General features: G+C 40.4%; 3 protein-coding genes and 2 long non-coding RNA genes across 43 annotated transcripts in view; 2 read left to right on the top strand and 3 right to left on the bottom strand.

Moving 5' to 3' along the window:
• The window catches only part of LOC127964895 (NACHT, LRR and PYD domains-containing protein 3-like), a 246,545-nt gene that overhangs the window by 61,897 nt on the left and 160,986 nt on the right, over window positions 1-23,662 (bottom strand). The gene's annotated exons all lie outside the window — the stretch shown is intronic.
• The window catches only part of LOC127964887 (NACHT, LRR and PYD domains-containing protein 12), a 397,699-nt gene that overhangs the window by 276,067 nt on the left and 97,970 nt on the right, over window positions 1-23,662 (top strand). The window lies entirely within an intron of this gene.
• LOC127964992 (uncharacterized) overlaps window positions 1-23,662 on the bottom strand; it is a 118,956-nt gene that overhangs the window by 11,012 nt on the left and 84,282 nt on the right. The gene's annotated exons all lie outside the window — the stretch shown is intronic.
• Window positions 11,867-15,360, top strand: LOC127964981 (uncharacterized). The gene is made up of 3 exons (XR_008155216.1): window positions 11,867-12,265; window positions 14,264-14,497; window positions 15,217-15,360. It is a non-coding gene; the product is annotated as an uncharacterized LOC127964981 (long non-coding RNA).
• On the bottom strand, window positions 14,353-17,854 carry LOC127964925 (uncharacterized protein K02A2.6-like). Its single transcript, XM_052565469.1, has 2 exons — window positions 16,442-17,854; window positions 14,353-14,495 (listed from the first exon to the last, which is right to left on the bottom strand). The coding sequence occupies exon 1, from the start codon at window positions 17,831-17,833 to the stop codon at window positions 16,739-16,741; it is 1,095 nt and encodes a 364-aa protein (XP_052421429.1). The 5' UTR covers window positions 17,834-17,854; the 3' UTR covers window positions 14,353-14,495; window positions 16,442-16,738.

The following is a 23,662-nucleotide window of genomic DNA, read 5'->3' as shown; positions in this document are numbered from 1 at the left end:
AGACTGAAGTTGGGCTCAGGTGGTTGTGCTGCGGGATGTTTCCCATACATTTATTTATTTTTGGAGACCTGCCACAATTTTAAAACTGATCGATTTTCAAAAAGGCTTCGTTAAATAAACATGAGTAATGTTACGTACTGCACGTTTAATAATTCCTAACATTTATATGTTTAAATATCAAAACGAGGCACAGGTGTTTTTATATCGCTGTATTTCTGAAGGAGGACTTGCATGTTATATGCCTGATAAAGCAGCGTGTGAGCGTACCAGCTCTGCTTTGTTTACAGCTGTTACTGGGGAAACCTCTATTTCTCGCACTTTATGTCTGTGCTTTAAAACATCTCCTGCTGGCAAAGGATGAATTTGCATTTTCATCAAGTCCGCCTGATCCATGCAGCAAACATTTTTTGTTTGTTATCAAAAAATATCTACTCTAGAGGGACTTGGCTGTTGTTATTGATTCTATTTGGAAGTCTACCGGTTAGGTTAGGTCAACAAAAGCGCGCATGCGCAGTAACGTTTGTTTATGTTGTTGCCGTTGAAACCGTCTATATATATATATGTGTGTGTGTGTGTGTGTGTGTGTGTGTATAATGTAAGTGTGTGTAAAATACATTTCTTTTAAATTTATAGCACAGTAATGAAGGCAGCAACATGTGGTAGATGGGACAGAACAAGAATCTTTCATTGTGCTAATGTATTATAATACGAAAGGGTATGGCTCCTATACAGCGTCCAGCACGTAAACACAACCAGTGCGCAGAATGATGCACTTGAAGCAACACAGAGTCACAGCGTGTAGCATTACTCACAGAAATGTTCAAAACACCAAAGGAAGAGATATTGTTGTGTATTATATGTGTGCAATATTTTGAGCCTTTTCTTTTAACAGTTTTAAATATCAGTTATTGTGCACTCATTGTTTTGACTGTAGTAACTAGGGCTGGGATGATATGCTAATCTGCCAATTCAATACTATCCCGATACTTGTGTGCCGATTCAATATATATTTATAATTATATATATATATATATATATAATTTAGCATTGTGATTATAGTTATATAACTATTGCAGTTCGTGACTTATCCAAATTGTCTGTAAAATGATGTTTGTTTCTGTAGATTTGAGGGAAAGATTAAAAACAAGGAGGTCTGGGAACGACTGAAGGGATCTGACAGCAGTGCGGGAAGGAAGTAATCACCAGAATATAAGTTCTTTGAGAATGTGTGCATTATTACAAGTTGAGTTTTCATTTAAATGTGGCAATGTACACAACTGGTCAAAAGTTTAAAATATATTTTAAAAGTTTAATTTATTTCTATAATGCACAGCTATATTTTCAGCATTAATTACTCCAGTCTTCAGTGTCACATGATCTTCAGAAATCATTCTAATATGATGATTTACTGCTCAATAAATTTTTCTGATTATTATCAGTGTTGGAAACAGTTGTGCTGCCCAAACATTTTATCTACACTACAGTTATATTTATTTATTATTTATTTATTTTATTTGGGGGTGGATGGCTAATAGCAAGAATGCATAAAATTGAAAACCAGTGGTAGAGAAGACTTTTGTAATTTTACAAAAGATTACCTTTTTTTCAATGTTTTGAACTTTGTGTTTTATAAAATAATAATGAAGAAAAAATTCAACTTTCCAGAAATGCTAAGTTTTCTTCCCCATCATTTCTAATATGTGGTGCGTTTCCCTAAAACCAACTGTGGTCACAAGTTCCTTCGTTACCAATAGAGTTCAGTGGAACTAACAACCGTAGTAAGCTAACTGCAGATGTGATTCACATCATGTACGTCATGAACAGATGCACACTGTGATCAGAGCGGCAATAATGTGATTAGGTGCATGTAAATGCACTGATTTGTGATAATCAGCAATGTTTATGAAAAAGCAGCAAATCAGTGAATATGAAAAAGATCATGTGACACTGCAGACTGGAGTAAAGTTACTGAAAAATTCAGCTTTGCCTCATAATTATTTCAATAAATGTTTAAGTATATTCAAAAAAAAAGAGTATGAAAACTGTTTTTTTTTTTTTTTTTTTTTTTTTTACAATTACTTTAAACAAATTTTTTATCAAATTAATCTAGCCTTGGTGAGTAGAAGAGACTTCTCTTGAAAACCATAAAGAAAAGATTCCAGATTTTGACTGGTTGTGAACATACATGAGCAACATTAACAAGATGATCCTCCCTTTCAGCTCAGAGAAGGATGTTGACGGTGCAGGCCCAGGATGAAGAAGAGGAGGAAGAACACATTTAACTATTTTCTCATAAACTTTCCATGTGTTATAATAAAAACAGTGAACATGGCTACAATCATATGCTAAATGTTATTAAAAGATTCCAGTTTGCAAGAAGTCTGGGTGTCTGACTCTACACTAGAGGAACTCTTTCCTGAAGAAGATCAGGTGCTGAGAAGAAGCCTTGTTCTACAGCAAAACACTGCATCAAGCCTCCTGTCCTTCCCTCAGAAGAGCCTGTCTTCTGCTGCTGGGGTAAGAAACACCCTCTTCCTCTTCTCTATCAGCTGTCCTGCACCTAACTCTGCCTCCTCAGCACTGTCTGAAAGAGTCTTCTCCACAGTCAGTAATCAGAGATCACAGATTCTTCTGAGAAAGTCCATATGCTCATTTCTTAAAAAACTTTGTTTTTTCGGGTGGGACAAATAATACAGGAGAGATGCTAGAAATCTCTATATTGTTCATTTTTCATATCTTTACGCTTTATTAATGTTTTTCTTCTGAGAAGCTCAAAAATTATGGTTCTTTGGTAATTGTTATATTGTTTAGTTTTATCCTCTGATAGTGAGCACAGAGCCCTGATCATGACATGCAAGAAAAAGAAAGAAATCATGTCCATGATTTACTAATTCGTTCCCTCTATGTACTAAAACGTGCACGATTACTTTTACATTTCATTGATTTGCTAAATCGTATGCACAATTTACTAATTCGTTCTCTTGATGTATAAATAGTGTACACGTTTTAGCAAATCGAGGGAATGAAATAGAAAATTGTGCGCATGAATTAGCCTAATTTTTTTTCTGCATGTCGTGTAATTAAAGCACATCACCACCAGACATTTATACCAGGAGCCTCTTATACGACGCTCACAGTTTTACTTTGTGCAGTATCTCTGTGCAGTATCTGCTGAATTGTTTCATATCTATTTATCATGTATTTTTTTGTTGCACTAAATTATGTTGTATCAATAAGTTTACTGATAATTATTTTTAATTTTCACTAATAACGTCATTAACCATCTCCCCATCTTTAAGACAAAAATGTTCTATTGTTTATATTGTGTAATCTATGAATTGATGTGTTTAGTTTTCTGTGCTCATAACTTAGTAACATTTTGCATGTTTAAAGAACAGGTGCGATGTTCAAAATGTTTTGGCTTCGTATTTGTACAAAGTAGTGCTGAATAAATATTGATTTGTGAATGAATGCAGTGTGTTTTTGTCTGTTTTATATTAGAATGTAATGTTTTTGTATTTGTTTGCATTGCATGTATGTAATTAATGTATTAACTATGAATCCCCTATAATTAGATTACAATTAGATTTCATAAGGTTTATTTTTTGCACCAGAGATGGATTGAATTTATTAGTTCTTTATGTATTTCAAGGTAATGGTGAGGTGAAAATATGAATTACCAATATGATCCTGTAATGTCACGTCCTCATAACGTGCCAGTTTGGTCGTCAGGACATACTCATCACATTCCAGCGACGTTCCACTATAACGTCGCCATGACGGATATGGGAATCACAAAGTTACGTCACTGGAACGTTATGTGGTACGTCGCTGAGACCAATATGGTATTTTATAGGAACGTCCTCATAACGTGCCAGTTTGGTCGTTGGGACGTACTCCTCACGTTCCAGCGACGTTCCACTATAACGTCGCCACGACGGATATGGGAATCACAAAGTTACGTCACTGGAACGTTATATGGTACGTCGCTGCGACCAATATGGTACTTTATAGTAACGTTCTCATAACGTGCCAGTTTGGTCGCTGGGACGTACTCCTCACGTTCCAGCGACGTTCCACTATAACGTCGCCACGACGGATATGGGAATCACAAAGTTACGTCGCTGGAACGTTATGTGGTACGTCGCTGCGACCAATATGGTACTTTATAGTAACGTTCTCATAACGTGCCAGTTTGGTCGCTGGGACGTACTCCTCACGTTCCAGCGACGTTCCACTATAACGTCGCCACGACGGATATGGGAATCACAAAGTTACGTCGCTGGAACGTTATATGGGACGTCGCTGCAACGAATATGGTCTGGTCCAGTTACGTCGTCACAACGTAACTGTGTTAGCTGGGATTCGGTAAGAATCGAGACTTTACTTTCGATTTCAACACAAAGGCGTATCCTCGTGATGCAGACTGCGCATGCGCAAGAGACCTCAGGTGTCAACAACATACAAACCCCGCCCATTTGTCTGCGTTCATTTGTCTGCCGTCAGTCTATTGTTAAATGTTTTTAGCGCCTCCTGCTGCACTGGAGTGTGTGACATAACGCGTCCGAAATCGCACACTTCCCTACTTTATAGTATGGAAAAAGCAGTATGCGACAAATTAGTATGTTTGAATATTTTGCGTATTTGCGTTCTGCTATGCCTGCTCACCTATTATATAGTAGGAGGGAAAAAAAGTATGTGAAGAAAGAGGTATGTTCGAAATCTCAGTATTCATAAAACAGTAGGCGAGAAATCCCCGGATGTCCTACTGCTTCAGCCCAGATTCTGCAGTGATAAAGCAAAACACGGTTCACATGTGATAAAATCGTATTTGTTGAGCTACTGTGGAGTAAACTGTTGATTTGTTAAGGTGTAAAGACACTAGCCAGTAACATTACAGTATATTTGTAAAAAAATAAAAATATAAAACCTGTTTTATTGTGTAAAGCGATCAGCAGAGCTCCGGTAAGCACATGTACATCTCCAAAGTGGATTTACATAAACCATATACACTTTAAAGACGATTAAATATCTATTTAATATGAGACAGGAAAATTAGAGCATTGCAGAAGAACAAATCACAACATGAACAGATATCAGAGAGAGAGAGATGTGTGTGCTATTATGTAGAATTCACTGTATGCACTGCTTTAGATTAATGTAAGTAATGTAAATAAATAAATCTACATAAACTAAGTAAACATAATTTATCTATTTCATTTGACCATTCGTATTGTTGATAAATTGAGGAACATTTGTGTTGGATAAAAAGTGAGTGAACACATCAGCATCTATCTCAACATGTGAACACAGTATATCACAGATAAATGACAGAGACTGACTCTTGTCTGGATGTTACAGGGACAGATGAGACACACGTGTGTTTATCTGATGAAGGAATGCTGTACACTACAGTCATCAATAAAACATGTTTTATATCTTAAGCTGTAGTTTAATTATTTCAAACAGAGTTATTAGAGCACTTTTCTGATTCTTGATTGCTGTTCATTTGATGCATATCTTTTGTGGTGGAGCAGGTGACAGCAGCATCTGAGGAAAAAACCTGAGACCTAAATAGAATGTAAGATCATTCTGTTACTTCTAATACAGAAATGAAATGACACGGTGCTGTTAAAATGACTGATTTTGTTTTGTGTCTGTGCATCTTTGCAGGATCTGAAATGTCTGCAGACGGCTGTGTGATCTGAGGATGGAGAAGATGAAGTGTCATGGGTGAAGCGCTCCATCTCTCCAGCTCTTAGTGCTTCATCTGAGCTGGATGCTTCATCCTCAGTGACTCCAGAGCAGAGAGAGCATCTAGAGAAAGACCAGAAGACACTGAGGATGTGAGACTGGTCAGGTTTCTGTTCATACATCAGTCAATGAAAGCTTCTTAAGCATCATCAAAGAATGTCCTGAAGAATCTGGAAGTCTGGTTCCATCGACTGATACTGTATGAACACAAACCAGCAGGAGAAACTTGACCAAAATCACCTTTTGTGTTTGGCAAAGGATTGAACAGAACGGAGGCAAGTCATTAATGACTGAGTTTATATGTTTAGATGATCTGACCCTTTAAAACCCCAAACAGAAACTGTATTATATATATTATTACAGGACCTCGATCCGTCTGGATTCACCTGGAGTAAAGACACACCACTGGAGATTGATCCAGAAACCTTCTGCTGACCAGTCCACTTCACCACACCACAGAAGAAATGAAGCTTTATCAAGTTAACATGCAACTGTAAAAATTATAAAATTAATTAAATGTAGCAGTAAATAGAGCGCTGACAACATGCTATAGAGTGTTTTACTATGTGTAAATGTTTTCCAGGTCGTGGTGCTCATGGAGAACAGACACAGATGTTTGGAGCAGACACAGCAGCACATGTTCTCCTGCTCGTGTTCAGGGTCTTCATCAGGGTCTTCCTCATCCTCTCTGTGCTCAGACAAGGACTCGATGTCTCTCTCTCTCTCTCTCTTTTTTTTTAAACGCATGCATTCATTCATTACTTGACTGAATATTGAGAATTTAACATTGAACCATTTAACATTAACATTGTTCATAAGTGTTGGGGTGGGCTAGAAATCCTTTCTGAGGTAATTAACCCATTTCTAGGCACCTCCTTTTTTGGCATGGAGACAGAAATGACATACCCAAAATAAAAAAGGTTTCTGCTCATGATTCTTTCTGACTAGATACATATTCAACATATGTTCATAAAGCTGACACTTCAAAGTTTACTGTTCAGGAGTCAGAATCACTCAGACTGTTATGATAATAGAGATATATAAGCTCAAACATAAAAACAAAAATAAAAATATTAAAAACATATTTTTGAAATGTATTTAAAAATGTGTTGATGTAAGATATGAGTTTAGAAATAGAGTGTAGCTAAAGCCACAAGTCTTTCAAAACTTCATTAGAAATTTCATAATCTAATCTGTAAAACTGCGAATTTTATGAAATATTTTCTAAGGCCATGTCATGTGTGTTTTTTAGAGAAGGCTTATCAGATTGATTTATGGCCCTTGTCATCTCTGTAAGATCTCACATGTAAACTCTTCTGTGTATTTTGTATGTGTGTTGGCTTTGCAAAACTCCCCGATACGTTGTATTGTTCTCACCAAACGAGTCTTTCACACCTCCGCCAAGTACGACACATTATCCGCATTATTCTTTTATCATTATTCTTTTGTTTTTATTCCACCTTTATTAGCACTGATTGTGGTTTTTCAGGCTTTACAAAGACACAAAGCAGCGATCTCACTTCAGTCTCTCTTTGCATTTAGCCCTTATTTATCAAAAGTCTTACTATAAAAATACAACAAAACATTTTCTTACGACCTTGACGTGAATTATTGAGACAAAAATGCATTATGAAGAAGAAAAGCACCTGCTATTAGTAGCATTAGAGCTACGTTAGCATCAAGCTACATCAGACAATTTATGAAATTATTAGTACACTTTTATACAAAACTCGCTTTAAACCCCGATCGAGTGTTTATAATAACTTCCTTTAGCGATCAGGGGTGGAATTTGGTCGTTTACTATTGTAAAAATATGCTATTTGTAGCCTTTTTCATAGCTGCACAAGTTAGCATTTACGATGTACATTTATTTTTATATTTTATAAAATGCCCCAGATCTCAAGAAAATCTCATACTAAGCTTTTCTATCGTAATCGCGGGTTTATTATTCGGATATTTCGTGTATACAGAGGTGTTTCAGTGTTGTTGTGAGCAGATATGAACCAGGAACTGTTCACGAACCATGTGACACGATCTGACGCTGTCTGGTTTTGGGACTGTCAGATTGACAAGCCGAACGTCCAATCAGAGTCTGTCTGGGTCACAGCTCGAATACACGGAAGCAAACAAACAGAGACGGCTCTGGGAGAGGCTATTTATCATCAGATCGCGTAAATCAGTGGAAAATGAATAGAAATGACGATTCTGTCTGAAGAAATATGAAGTAAACATCAGTAAATATATCCATAAATCTCCGCAGATATGCAGCTTTGGTCTATAAATCCTTATTGACGCTGTTCAGTGAGTCTATGTGAACACAAATAAAACGCTGCTGACGTGACTGAATATGAGTGAGTGGTGAATTTCTATTCAAAATGGGGCATAATACGGATTTATTATTTCGCACTCCTGACATTAATCACTAAATATCTGTCACTGCAACAATGTTGTATCAAAATATTGGTCAAATATCGAAGCTAGAGTCTTTAAACTTTCAATTGATGCACAGTTTGTCCAGATCAAGTAAGAGAGTGATGTTTAATGTGCTGTGAAAGTGAAACAATAATAAACTGGGGCCGTCGGCGATGTTTGCACGTAAAGAGGTTAACTTGGAACTGTTTTGTTGACCCGGAGTCCATGTTTCTCTGTTCTTTTATTGCAGGTGCTCCTCTGTCAACTAACTCTATTTCTTCAGACTCAATAGTTGATCTGATCTCTTGAGCCTCCTGTCTGTCTCTCGTGTCACTGACTTGTCTCTGTTCTCTAGGCTCAGTTTCCAATTCATCTTGGGTTAACTGTGGATGTTGTTCACGAGCTAGATCATGGTTACCTACTGATGATTCAGGGAAGTCTGACTCCTTTGATAACCCATCTCTATTTGTCCCATGTTGTCCATCAGTCCTTTTGTCTCTTTGTTGGCATTCCACTCTGAAGCTGTACTCATCTTCCTCACTTTCACTGTTGGCCTCTGGCACATACTCTCTGTTTCTTCCAAGCTGACCCCTCTTTTTCCTCTGTTGGTTAGGTGTGGCTTGCTTTTCCTCTGCAATGGCTGGCTGTAAATAATCACATGGTAGAAGTAGATTTCTATGTAAGACTCTTGACCTCCCTTTCCCCTGCTCAGGTTTCACCTCGTAAATAGGGACATCCTCCATGGCTTGACGAATTACAACATGTACTTCGTCCTCCCAGTAGTTCCTTAGTTTTCCAGGACCTCCCCGTGGGGTGAGATTTTTCACCAGGACATGGCTTCCAGGGTACAGGTCAGCACATCTTACTTTGTGGTCATAGTTCCGCTTGTTCCTTTCAGCAGTCTTTTCTGCATGGTCCCGTGCGATCTCATAAGCCTCTTGCATTCCCTTTGTCCATCGTTCTACATACTATCGCTGATTAGTGGTGCCGCGGCCCTGGTCAAGTCCGAACAAAGCATCAACGGGGAGTCTTGGGGACGGACCAAACAACAGGTAAAATGGCGAGAAACCGGTAACCTCACATTTAGTGCAGTTGTATGCGAAGACTAGTTTGTTAAGTGCCTCCTTCCAATTTGATTTACCTTTCTCCGTCAGAGTCTTGAGCATCTGTAGTATCGTTCGATTAAACCTTTCCACCTGGCCATTTCCTTGGGGATGGTAAGGGGTTGTTCTTGATGCTGTTATACCACTGTACTTCCTTAGTTAGTCAAACAACTGGTTCTCAAATTCTCCACCTTGGTCGTGGTGTATCCTCGAAGGGAATCCGAACTTGAGGGCAAAATCATTGAACAATCGGTCTGCCACCATTTTGCCGGATTTTGATGTGGTAGCATAGGCTTTAACAAATCGAGTAAAGTGATCGATGACGACGAGAATGTACTCATATCCTCCTTTGCACTTTTCCAGATGGAGAAAATCAATTGAGACCAGCTCAAAAGGGTAAGTTGTCTTGATGCTCTTTAGCGATGCTCGTATCTCCCTAGATGGTTTTTTTTTGCTTAATGCACGGACATGCCCTTAGGACATAATGCTCAACTTTTGCATCTGTGGCCAGAAAAAACGGTCTCTAATAAGGCTTGTTGTCCTATCCAGCCCTTGGTGGCCCATCTTATCGTGTAGATCCCGCAAGACGATGTGCTTGAACTTGGCCGGTAACACAAGCTGAGTTCGCTGTGACGTTTTACGGTACAATATGCCATGTTCATCTAACTGTAATTTGTCCCATTCTCGGATTAAACCTCTAAGCTTTGGTTCGACTGCCCGCCACTGTTTTGAACCTGGCTGCGACCCAGACTGTAAGTGCTCGACGATCACCTTGATGTCCTTGTTGTCACTCTGTGCCTGTCGAATCTCTTCTTTTGACAATAAAGTTGGTGATACTTCATCTGTGTCTCTCCCTGCCATTAGACAGTCATGTTGGGACCCAGCTCATCCTGGATTTCAACAGCTTGTATCATTGCTCCGATGCAACTTGATGGAAGCTCCTCTGTGTACTCTTCCATCACAGTCTCTACATCCAACGGTATCCTAGACAACGTGTCTGCATCCACATTCTCTCTTCCTGGCTCAATGTCCTGGACCCGTAAGCAATCACCCTCAACTTTCCACCTTGGAGTTGGTATAGAACAGCCCCCAGGCCTTGATTTGATGCATCCGTATGCAGGATGAATGGTTCAGAGAACTCTGGAAACCCTAACACAGGCTGTTTAACCAAACACTCAATCAATTTCTCCAAGACTTCTTGGTGGTCCGTTGTCCATTCAATTTGCTGGTTTGATGGCACCACAGAACCTTTCTTGCTCCTTTCTGGCCTTTTCTTTGCCTTTGCTGGACTTTCCCCATCATTGACTTTGCCCTTCAAAAGGTTATACAGCGGACTGGCAGTTCTTGAAAAATCCTTTATGTACCGACGGTAGTAGCTTAGCAAGCCCAAGATCTTACGTAGCTCACCAACAGTGCTTGGTCACTTATCCTTCAAAGCTGTTACAGCAGCGGTGTCGGCTGTGTCCATGCGACTACCCTCTGCAGACACAATTCTGCCCAAGTATCTCACTTCGTTCTTGAACATGTCGCATTTCCGTGGCTTTAATTTAATCCCATGGGTACATAATTGCCTCAGAACTCTCCTCACTGCCTCCACTTGGTCATCGAATGACTTTGTGAAGACCAAGACATCGTCCAGATATGGCACACAGATCTCGTTTCTCATTCCCTCCAAACATTTCTCCATGAACTGCTGGAACGCTGCTGGAGCATTCATAAGGCCAAAAGGAATGCGAATCCATTCATATAAACCCCAGGGAGTTGTGAATGCTGTTAGTGGCCTGCTCTCTGGGGTCATGAATCCTTGGTGATATGCTTTCCCTTGGTCAAGCAGAGAGAACCAAGAGTTGCCTCCCAGGCCATCTAAGACATCCTGCACTCGAGGAATCGGCTGGCGGTCTGGTACTGTCTTCCGATTCAGGTCCCTGTAATCTATACACAGTCTGAGGCTGCCATCCTTTTTCCGGACACACACAATTGGCGAAGAATAAGAGGAGTTGGACTTCTCTACCCACCCTTGAGCTATTAAGTCCTGTAGGTAGTCTTTCATCTCCTGGTACAAGGGCCTTGGCACTGAATTGTATGTCTGAGCTACTGGTGTACTGTCATTCAAGGAGAGACTCATTTGAAGTCCCTTTGCACAACCAATGTCGTCGTCGGATTTTGAGAAAACCTGGCACTCCTCCCTTAACATCTACTTTACTTGTTGTTGTTGCCGTGCAGTTAGATGGCTCAAGTCAACTGGTGGGTCCCACAGGCTGTCTTCCTCTGTTTCCCTTGGTGTCTCCTCGACCATAATCTGAGTCACAGATCCTGTTCCCCTTGGAGATATCATCATCGCCGGTAATACTGATCTAACTGGTTGCACTACACCCAGCTCCACTCTACCTCCTAGGATAATATCGTGATCGGTCTTGTTCTGCACGCTCAGAGTGACTGAAGGGCGGCCACCTTTTTTCACCTCCAGCAAGGTGTCAAACAGTTCTAGGCCCTCAGGGTGTTGAGGGTTGACTTATGGCTCAAACAGCAAAACACTGTCTTGTCTCACATGTGGCATTTTTATCTTGCACTGTATCTGCATGATTGTGTGCCTTGGTATGTTTACAGATCCCTTGCCGTACTCACTGTATACTCGCCAAGATCATCAGCTGTCACCAGATTGATGAAGGTATGCACTTTGCCTCTTTTCAGGTTGGGAAAGGCGCTTACAACAGTTTGATACAACTGCCTGTTAGTCTCTTTGTCCGAATTGTCCGTATCTTTTTGTTTCATCACTTGCTCGATTACATTAAATCCAATTATAGGTTTAGGGAGTTGCTGACCTTTTAGAACAAGCATAGGAATGACTAATTCTTTCACTCTTTCAGCAGGGGAGGCCAACCTGAACGTCACTTCAACCCATCCTCCGTACGGCATGTCAGTACCATTGGCCGACACAAGATGTAGGTGTTCGGGTGTTTCTGTGGCTTCAGAAATATCCCTCAGTCTAACTTCCGGTATGTAGCTATCTTTCCACTGCTCATCAATAATACACACCTGGGAACCTGTGTCCCATAAAGCTTCTGTCTCATGTCCTTGCAAATAGCAGGCCACCAGGCATTGTCTGCCAACTAGGGAGGTTACTGGGGAGTGCTGATTAACTCTGCATTTGGCTGTTATTATGCTGTCCATCTCATGAGGCACAGGGTATTGTGGTTTGGTTATGAATTGTCGTGTCGTGTGTCGTCGGGACGTGCTTGTCTCTTGGGTCACTCCCTGTCCCTTTGGAGCAACCCTTCCCCGTTTAACTGGATCTCCCTTGAGTTTCTCGTACCCCGTACTCTGCACCCGGCTGCATAATGTTCGCTGCTGCTGCAATAATAGCAATGGGTGCACAGCTCCGTGGTTCCCCTCTGTTGGCAGTGAAAACATTGTCTAGCTTGCTGACGTTTGGGCTGTTGAAACTGGCGTTGGGATTGCGACATCCGTTCAGTTGGGTATTGTCGTGAGACTGGGTATAGTGACTGACTGGCTGGGGGGGGTATTTGAAAGTGATGGCGCTGGGGCTGCTGTTGTTGAGCGAAGCGTGTCAAAGCATTGGGGGGCTGTGGTTTTATATACTGTTGCTGTGAAATAGCACCAAACCGCGGCTGTTGTGCTTGAAATTGATAATGTTGTTGCTCTGAATCCGGCCTCTGGGCTTGATGACCTGGCCCTGGGCTCCACTCTGGTGGCAACTGGCTGATCTGTGTCATGTTCTGCGGATGGTGGCGTGCCGCTGTCACTGCAAATTCTTCATTGTTAACGGCAAAGCACTGCTGTGATGCAACTAGCGGTTGTTGTATTTGCTCTTTGATCAGCATTATGTCATCGCTTAGTTTTTTTAGCTGAGACATTAAATCAAGTTTTGACTGTTTAGGCTGGCATTTCTGTTCAGGGACGGGCTCCTCCAGCTGGGTGGCATGAACAACAGCCTGACGTTCTGTTTTCCGCTTGTTCTGCCTCTCTGACTCATGAGAGCATGCAACATTAAATTTTTGCAGCAATACTTCATCAGAAATCGCAGCGTCAGAAAGATACGGCTGTAAGTCACTCTGAACACGGTCGTTTTGCAAGCCCGTTAAAACTGAATGCAGAAACATGTTCTGCACTAAAACAGGGTCATACTTCAGCCCAGATTCATCTTCTTGTGAGGCAAACAGAATTTTTTTGTCTCAGGTCAAGAGCACGTATCAGGACGTTTTGGGGGGTCTCTTTGCTGCGCTGGCCCTCGGTGGTCAATTGTTTGTATAATTCAGTTGCATTTTTTTCTTGATAATGAGAACGGAGAATGCGTCTCAGAGTGGGAAGAGTTAAGGCAGCTTTACCTTCAAGATAGCTACGCAGCTGAAGCCCAGGAGTAATGGATCTGATTACTGCATCTATGATTTCCTGTTCAGGATACCCCTTGTCCAGCCCACTCTCAATTTGACGAGCAAGACTAGAGAATGACAATCGGTCCTTTTGGCCTGGTTCACCGATCAAGCCTGAGATTTTAAACTCTTTATGCCAAATGACTGGCGCTCTGTGTCTCTGGGGCAGTTGTGAACGGTCTGTATGCCACCCATCTGATGTTGCCTGCGCCCCTGATATGCTGTTTGCCACAGCAGTATTAATGTGCATGGCCTGAAATGACTCAGTTACAGTACTAGTTTCCTTCACTGGTCTCTTTGCCGTGTTTATGTCTCTCCCCACTTGTCCTGGCTCCACCCATTTTTCTGTATTGTCAGCAGTGGCCGCTGTGAATACACAATAACTCCGCCATACCACTATCCTCTAGTTCCTCCAGCTCACTCCTCAATAAATGACTGCTGATATACTTTATGAGTGAGAGGCGGGTCACATCTTTCACTGACGTGATGTGTAAAAAGGAACAGAGTTCTATTAATTTCTCTCTTGACAGTGTGCATAACTTTTCTCCTATCTCCTCCTGAAGAGTCTGAAGCGCATCCATTCTTGTTTTGTTTTCTCCGCAGTATTTAGCAGTGTTGAAAGTGGTGGTTACCTCACTGACCTGGGTGCCGTCGCTTCTGAACTCACTGTCTCAAGCGCACGCACCACTAAATCAGCCTGGTCTCTCCACTTCACTCTGCAGCCTCACTGCTGTACGTCTGGGTAAGAGATGAATGTGACTGGGTGGTTCTCGCTGATGAAGGAGTCAGTCCACCCAACAATCATCCCAGCGGTGCCTCCAAAATTGTAGTACTCCTGTAAGTAAAAAGGCAATGAAGAGAAGAACGCATTTGTGATGGCTTCTCGTCTTTGCATTTACTACGAATTTCAATAAAAGCAATGCATATTACAACTGCTCAAGACACTTCATTGTCAATACACATATGACGTTTCCATAGTAATGCCTGAATATTAACATTACAATTTTAACATTTTGCATATTCAGCATTTACAATTGCCAACGTGACACTCTAATTGATCATTTATATATATTACACTTCCACTAAACTTTACAATTTATCTAAAATAATAACATGAGAATGATAATGTAAAACATATTCAGAATCTAATCCATATTCTCAGTAAAGAACATACACTCTGTTTGTTATCTGATGCATTACATTGAATGACGAGACATATGAAATTAGCTCATTTACATTCACTCAACTGTAATGCTTAACACAGTTTACAGACATCACTGCCGAATAAATGACCACGTATGTAAATTAAGAGATAATTTATTACATGAAACAATATTATCTCTTAATTATTCAAATATTATTTATACTTTACACAGTTATAACGGACTTTCGCGCTAATCGCGGGGCACTTATGCTAACCATGTGCTCAACATGACGAACTCATGGCTCACTATTCAAATAACTAAACAGCTGCGTTAAACACACACACAACTCTTTCGTATTATTAACAATGTTTATGCTTAAATCGAAAATGTGTTTTGCATTATACTTTGCAGTTACCTGTAAGTAACAAGACAATGAAAAGAAGAACGCATTTGTGATGGCTTCTCGTCTTTGCATTTACTACGAATGAGCATCACTGGCGCGCAGGCTGCTATGAGATGCGTGCGATGACGTCATCACACTGGTAGGTTATGCCAAGCGAAAATAATCAATTTATAAATGCATAAACACTCTTTCTTTTTAAACATAAAGTACAATAAAACATTGAAACCATATTTAAAACAATTTGAAAATTAGCATCACACTTAAAAAATGTACAAACATAAACTGCCTGTACTCACTATTACAAAAACAGCCTCTATTAACTCAAGCAGCATTACCGAGTACCAGCGAAATCAAGGCAGTAGTAGTAGATTCGATCACATCGCTCTAACCAATCCTTCTTCAAACTGATGTTGGCACCCCCCACTCAATTAGCATACAGGCGCAGGGAAAATAAATGTAGAAATAAATAAATGTATAAATATATAAATAAATAAATATATAAATATATAAATAAATGTGTAAATACATATATAAATGCATAAATAAATAAATAAATACATGCAAAAATACAGAAATAGACATTTATATTAACAAAATGTATTTATTTTCACTATTATTTCTGCATTTATTTATTTGATTCTACATTTATTTATTTTTCCTTCTGTCATTTTTAGTCCTTCATATAAGCCTACATGTTTTTGTGGAGGAACATGATTGAATCCACTGTAGATGTCTTCAGCGCGCTCCTGCGCTCACTGATGGTGGTCATTATTAACTCATTATTCTCATTATAAACATGGTCAAAACTTTTCCACAACTCAGACTTTGCTTTGCTGCAAGCCTCTATTTCACCCACTCAGCCTCCATTTTCTCATCTTTCTCGCGCTAATCGAAACATCACATGCCCGCTCGTTTACCTCACAAACAGGAGCACAAGCCCGAGCTCGCGTAAGATGATAAACATCTTCAGCTCTAAACCGCATACAGGTGTTATATACAAAAGCGTCACGTGATCTCGGTAGAACCGGTAACGCGGCTTTCTGCTTCAGGAAACACTTCAGATCGAAAACGATCTTCATTGATGAGAAGACACCATGAAATATCTCTTCACGGTCAGTTCAGTGATTTTATTCTGATATCATCACGTTATATTGTAGTTTGTGATTCAGCCTCTCTGTAATATCGTCCATATAAATCACCACCACATGTATTGAGTTGAAGTTAATACTTTACTTTCTGTTTGCAGCAGTTACAGCAACAGACATCAAACACTCCTTCCACCTGGCACCTCTTCTTCCACCCCACTCGTGCCAAGATAGAACCCAACAACTTAGATATACAGATGAGCCTAGTGGTTACTCCAGGATACTACATCCCATCCTCCTTAAGCTATCAATTGTCAATTTTTTTTTTTTTTTCAATACTATTACCACCAATATCACCAACTAAATACTAATAACATTATTTACAAAATATAACACTGTATAACAATCATAATCTTTTTTTTTTTTTTTTTTTTTTACAAACATGTTAACAACTACCAGTTAGATTGCATTGATTGTCTTTTACTGATTTGATTTTTGTAACATAGTCTTTCAAGTAAGCTGGAGAACGTCTCTCTCTTGCAGACCTTCTCAGATTCGTAGGTTGGTTAATTTCTTTTTCTACAACAGCCAATTCTAGCGATTGGTCTTTCTCAAGGGCAGACATCTCCTGGTCTGCAGGTGTATTGACAACATCCGCACAAGGCAATGCAGAAGTGTCACCATCCTGTTCACTCTCTGTGGGTAGTATAATCTCCAGCATCTCATCTGTACTACGATTCCTTATTTGATCCACATGTCTTTTCACTGTTTGTCCATGCCCCAGAGCAGTCTTATATGAAAGAGGTCCTGTAAAACATTCCACTACTGCAGGAATCCATTTAGGTCCACCAGCATAGTTCCTCACGTACACTGAATCTCCAACTTCAAAACTTCGAAGTTTGCAACTGTTGTCATGGCCTTCTTTTTGTTTCTGCTGTTTTTTCAAAACTTTGAAATTCACATCAGGAATAAGTAAGTCAAATGCGGATCTCAACTTCCGTGACATTAGCATTTGAGCAGGTGATAACCCAGTTGTTGCATGGGGAGTGATTCTATAATTAAATAAGAATCTTGCTACTCTTGTCTCCACAGTGTTACCTTTCATCTTTTTCATCCCCTCCTTGAAAGTTTGAACAGCACGTTCCGCTAGGCCGTTTGAAGAAGGATGATACAGAGCTGAAGTTACATGTTGAATACTATTTCTCTCCATGAAAGTTTCAAACTCATTACTGGTAAAACATGTTCCATTGTCTGATACTAACATTTTAGGTAATCCATGTGTACTGAAACACATTCTCAATTTCTCAATTGTAATTTGGGAAGTGGCCTGCATCACAGGATAAACTTCCATCCACTTAGAATGAGAATCTACCAGAATTAGGAACATTCTTCCTAAGAAGGGCCCTGCGTAGTCTACATGAAGTCTTTCCCAGGGTGAGCCTGGCCACTCCCACGGGTGCAAAGGAGCTTGAGCAGGTGCCTTTCTGAAACTTTGACACACCTCACATTTCTGAACCACTCTCTCTACATCCTGGTCCATTCCAGGCTACCACATGTATGATCGGGCCAATCCTTTCATTCTGGACATGCCGGAATGAGTCTGATGTAACTGTTTCAATACAGCCCCTCGACCTTGCGATGGTATGACGATTCTGGCTCCCCAAGTCACACATCCATCTTTTACACTGAGAGCATCTCTCCTGTGATGGTACGGTAACACATGTGGCTCTACTTTCTCAGGCCAACCCTTTAAGAGGTACTCATGTACCATTGAGAGTAGGGGTGCTCCGATCACGATCGGCCGATCATTATGCGCATCTCGTCAGTAAAGCCGGTTCTCTAATCAGCGGTTAATTCCCTCAGGTGCGTGATTTCACACAGAGCAGCTGTTACTACACAGAGCCGTTGTTAACTGAGAAGATGCGCCAAAAAACGCTGAAAATGAAGTGGATTTGCGCATCTTCTCTATTAACAACGGCTCTGTGTAGTAACAGCTGCTCTGTGTGAAATCACGCACCTGATGGAATTAACCGCTGATTAGAGAACCGGCTTTACCGACGAGATGCACATAATGATCGCCCGATCGTGATCGGAGCACCCCTAATTGAGAGTGTTATGTCGTGTGATGTCCACTTCTGAATCTGTGCTGCACTCACAGGCGAACCGTCCATTAAATCCATCATCAGCACTTGATCATTAGTGTCATCAGGTTCTCCCTCACCTGGCACTGGAAGTCTACTCAGCGCATCAGCATTTTGGTGGTACTTTCCTGGCTTGTAAACAATGTAATACTGATATGCTTGTAACATCACAGCCCACCTTTGCACTCTGGGTGAACCCATTTGAGGAACTGCTTTTGTTTCATTAAACAAATGGATCAAAGGCTTATGATCAGTGCAAATTGTAAATGCACGACCATACAAATACTTGTGGAATCTATGGATGCCAAAAATCACAGCCAAGCCTTCTTTGTCCAGTTGTGAATAACGTTTCTCCGCTGGCGTTATTGTCCTAGACATGAACCCAAGAGGTTTCTCCACCCTCTCTCCTTTTATACGCTGCGAGAGCACTGCACCAACCCCGTAGGGTGAAGCATCACAAGCCAAAGTTAGTTCTGAATCTGATGAATAATGAGCTAGCACCTCTGCTGATTTTAGTAGAGCTTTAGATTTTATAAAAGCTTCTTGCTGTGGCTTTTTCCACATCCACTGAACATCTTTTCTCAGCAGCAGATGTAGGGGGGCAGCAGCGTTGCCAGATTTGGCAGGAACTTGTTATAATAGTTAAGCAGTCCCAGGTATGCTTTAAGCTCTGTGACATTCCTTGGTTCTGGTGCTTCTTCAATGGCTTTCACTTTACTTCCCAAAAGATGTAGACCCTGTGCATCTACTCTGTGGTCTAAATATTCCACCTCATCTGCCAGGAACACACATTTTACTCTTTTCAGTCGCAAACCAGCTTCTTCCAGTCTTGACAGCACTTCATCCAGTGTCTTCAAGTGACTTTCTTGGTTTACGCCCGTCACCAATATATCATCCAGATAAACAACTAATCCAGGAATACCTTGCAACAATCCCTCCATTGTTCTCTGGAAGATAGCAGGAGCTGAAGCCACTCCATAGGGTAAACGATTATATGTGAATAACCCTTTTTGTGTATTCACTGTCAAGTATTTCTTGGAGCTTTCATCCATGATAATTTGTTGGTATGCATGACTCATGTCCAATTTTGTGAACTGCTTTCCTCCATCCAATAGAGCAAAAAGATCTTCCACCCTAGGTATTGGATACTGTTCCAATGTTGACACTCTATTGACTGTGAGTTTGTAGTCACCGCATAATCTTATACTGCCATCTGATTTCAAGATAGGAACAACAGGATCTGCCCACTCTGAATACTTAACAGGTGAGATGATCTTGTCCCGTAGCAGTCGATTAATCACTTCCTCCACCTTTGTTTGCAGGGCATAAGGCACAGATCTAGGTCTAAAAAACCGTGGTGTGGCATCAGTCGGCACGTGAAGAGTAGCAGCAGTACCCCTTAATGTCCCAAGCTCCTCTTTGAATACTTCCTCATGCTTGGATAGCACCTGTTGAAATGTCATCATCTCTGCCTGTATCAGCTTTATCTCACTCCATTGTAGTTGAATTTCTTCAAGCCAGGCTCTGTCTAGTAAGCATGGTCCTGTTCCTTTCACTATGACAAGTGGCATTTCCTTTTCCTGCTGCTGGTATTTTACTTGTACATCAGCCACACCCACTATCTCTACTTGCTCTCCTGTATAAGTTCTCAACTTGATTTTTTGTACGTCTCAGTTTGGGAGCTTCTGAATTTTTCCAGATATCCTTGTACATTCCCTCATTCATAAGACTGACACTACACCCTGTATCAATCTCAAAGTTTACCAGTCTGCCATTAACATGCAACTCCGCATTGATGGGTTTCACTTTCTTCAATGCATCAGTTTTACACATGCCAAAGTGAATGTTTCTTCAGATTCATCACTCTCATTATTTTCACTTACATTGAATGCCCGATACGGACGCACACCTTTTCCCCCTTTTTCCGTTGTCGCGTGTCCACTCTGTTGGCTTTTATTGCGACATGCTCTGGCGATATGTCCAATTTTCCTGCACACATAACATTTATCCTTCTTAAATCTACATTCGTTAGCTTTGTGTTTTTTTCCGCAGCATCTGTGACACTCTCTAGTTTCTTTTTGTTCACCAGATTCCCCTCTTTTCCAGTGATCCGGTTTCCTTTCTTTAAACATGATGCTGTTACATGCCTGTACCCTGGATTTATTTTGTAAATCAAGCACATTTTTGCTTGCGGCTTCAGTAGCTACGGCAATTTTAAAAGCAGTCTCAAATGTCAGATTTGCTTCTGAAAGCAACCGTCTCTGAATCCGATCATCATCTATGCCACAAACAAGACAATCCCTCAGCATTTGATCTAAAGTTGCTCCGTAATTACAATCTTGTGCTAAACAATGCAACTCAGCTACATACTCTGTCACAGTCTCTGTTGGCTTCTTCGTTCTTGAATCAAATTTAAATCTCTGTACAATCTCACTTGGCTTAGGATTGAAATTATTTTTTAACATCGTTATCAGTTGCTGATAAGTCTTTTCACTTGGTTTTGTAGGGCTCAGAAAATTTCGCATCACACTGTACGTTTGTGGTCCCACAACACTTATGAGAATAGCTCTTTGCTTACCCTCATCTTCGATTCCATTAGCCACGAAAAATTGCTCCACTATTTCCGAATACTCTTCCCATGTTTGAACTTTTGCATCAAATGCTGCTAGTGAGCCAATAGTTCCTGTAGCCATGGTTAATCTTCTTCTCCCCCACAACACAGTTATCCGCACTCTGCTCCTTTTCACAATTTCAATCTGTTGTCAACACAGGCTTTCCGCTTCATCCTCGTCGCCAAAATGTAATATCGTCCATATAAATCACCACCACATGTATTGAGTTGAAGTTAATACTTTACTTTCTGTTTGCAGCAGTTACAGCAACAGACTTTAAACACTCCTTCCACCTGGCACCTCTTCTTCCACCCAACTCGTGCCAAGATAGAACCCAACAACTTAGATATACAGATGACACCTAGTGGTTACTCCAGGATACTACACTCTCCAAGAAAAAAAGAACAAAGTCATCATTTCTTCGTTATTTGTCTTATTTCCACAAAAACAACAACCCAGTGAGGAAAAACAGTGTTAGCTGATCAATTCTTAAAGAGCCAGTAAGATAAAAATTCTAAGCTTCCTATCACGGTTTATAAGTCCTGTACATTAGGTTTAAATCCATCCAACGTAAAAAAAATTGTCATTTTGTCAAAATGTCATTTTAAAATTACCTAAATTCTCAGAGATCCCCAAACGGTTTGCGCGAAGCTGTTCAAAAGATTCAGTTTCCTTAAACCCCACCTTTCGGTAGCATACTGTGTTCTGATTGGTCAACTAACATAGTCAGTTTGGATTGGTTGTTCCGCACACACCTCCACGGTAAACTATGCGTTAGCATCTGTTTGGGGTGAATTATGTCTTATTCCTCTCATCGCGAAGCAAACAGTAAAATAAAAAACGTGAACAGTCTCGCTGCTTTTTCTTCTGTGTGGGCGTATTCAAGCTGCGCGCTTCAGTTTGAATCTGAATAGAGCGTTCAGCGCGGGGGCGTGGTCACATTAGATATAACGAAGGGAGACATGAAAAACGGACATCGCGTTGTTTTCATATGGATTATTTTTCACAGAATATCTGTTAGCAGCTCTTGTTTAAAGAAGACATGTCAAGCTTTCTATAGATAACTCTCTCATGTCTCTTCGTTGAGTTTTCACAGAGTTACACTTCATTTTAATGACGTGTTTGTAAATGAAGATCAGCGCAGACAGGCTGCAGACAGCACACATACTGATAAGATGCTCGGGAGAAAACAGACACATAACTTCATAATCATACTTCGCGTTGTGATTCGTAGATGCTCGTCTGGTATAAATAAAGTTGGTAATGAACCCTCTTTTATGGCCAAACGCTTTGAAAATCCCGCCTTGTACTCACCGAGATTAGAAAAGCAGTCATCAGCGAAATGTTGTGAACACAACAAAAGGGATTTGTTGTACTGCTCTGGTATTGTGGTGAAAATGAATTTTAGCCATTGGTTCTTCTGATCTTCATTCTTTGGCAGTGAAAATAAAACACACTGTCTCCTCGACATGATGCTCTCAAACCAACCAGAGCGTCTGTGTGTGTGTGTGTGTGTGGGGGGGGGGTTAGGTCAGAGGTCAGTTTCTCTCAAGACGGTAGGCGGAGATTATTATGCAAAGTGCTCCTAGTGACGTACATAGAGATGGGCAAAAGATTTGAAATCTATAACGACTCGTTTCAGCGATTCAGAGTCGACTCCTTACTTTAGAAGCCAATAACTTTATAAATTGTGTACTTTTTGGTTTAATTATTTGCACATTGTTTACACAGATGGACAGCTACATCATACACTGTAATACAGGTAATTTTTGATTTCCAATCTGTGTGGCTCTTTAATTGCTGACCTGCTGCTGAATTTCATCTGAAAATAAGCAGAAATGAACCTGACATTAGATTATAGAACGAACTAGGTTTAAAAGGAAAGAAAAGCTCAAATGTGAGGCAAGTTTGAGCGACAGATGGAATATATTTGATATTTCTGATCTCTACAGATAATTGTTTTTGATTATTTTAACCAAACTATGTGTTACAGATTTCACTAAGAGCCTAAAGATTCATACAAACTTGTGTGAAATGGGCATCTGATGACCTCTTTAAGCTTTCTCCTTTCTCTGGAAGGAACAGACGCATGTTTGCTGACACATGATCACACACTGATCTCCTGAAATATTCAGACTGTGACTGAAGCAATTTGTTAATTTGCCGCATACTACTTTTTCCAAACTATATAAGTAGGGAAGTATGCAATTTCGGACGAAGCCAGCATCAAGCGTTATGTCACACACTCCAGTGCAGCAGGTGACGCTAAACACATTTAACGATAGACTGACAGCAGACAAATGAACGCAGACAAATGGGCGGGGATTGTATGTTGAGGTCTCTTGCGCATGCGCGGTCTGCATCACGAGGATACGCCTTTGTGTTGAAATCGAAAGTAAAGTCTCGATACTTACCGAATGTAACTTCACATTTCGAAGACTTAAAAACTGGAATAAAAAAATCTCATTACGGTAAGTTCAGTTATAAGCTTTTGATTTCAAGTCATATTATTGTGTAATGTTTTCGTTTTTCAGGTTGTTTTCATACTAAACTCGATATTTAAACCGTTGTAGTGAGTTGTGATGCACGTAAAATTAGATGATCGGAAGTTCATCT

Source organism: Carassius gibelio, chromosome B9, assembly GCF_023724105.1.
Source record: "Carassius gibelio isolate Cgi1373 ecotype wild population from Czech Republic chromosome B9, carGib1.2-hapl.c, whole genome shotgun sequence".
Taxonomy (NCBI): Eukaryota; Metazoa; Chordata; class Actinopteri; order Cypriniformes; family Cyprinidae; genus Carassius; species Carassius gibelio.
This window is presented reverse-complemented; position numbering and strand designations above follow the sequence as displayed.

What these genes read in the sequence shown, in the direction of transcription:
- LOC127964925 (XM_052565469.1), bottom strand. Translation starts at nt 17,833, where the DNA reads ATGGACCAGGATGTAGAGAGAGTGGTTCAGAAATGTGAGGTGTGTCAA.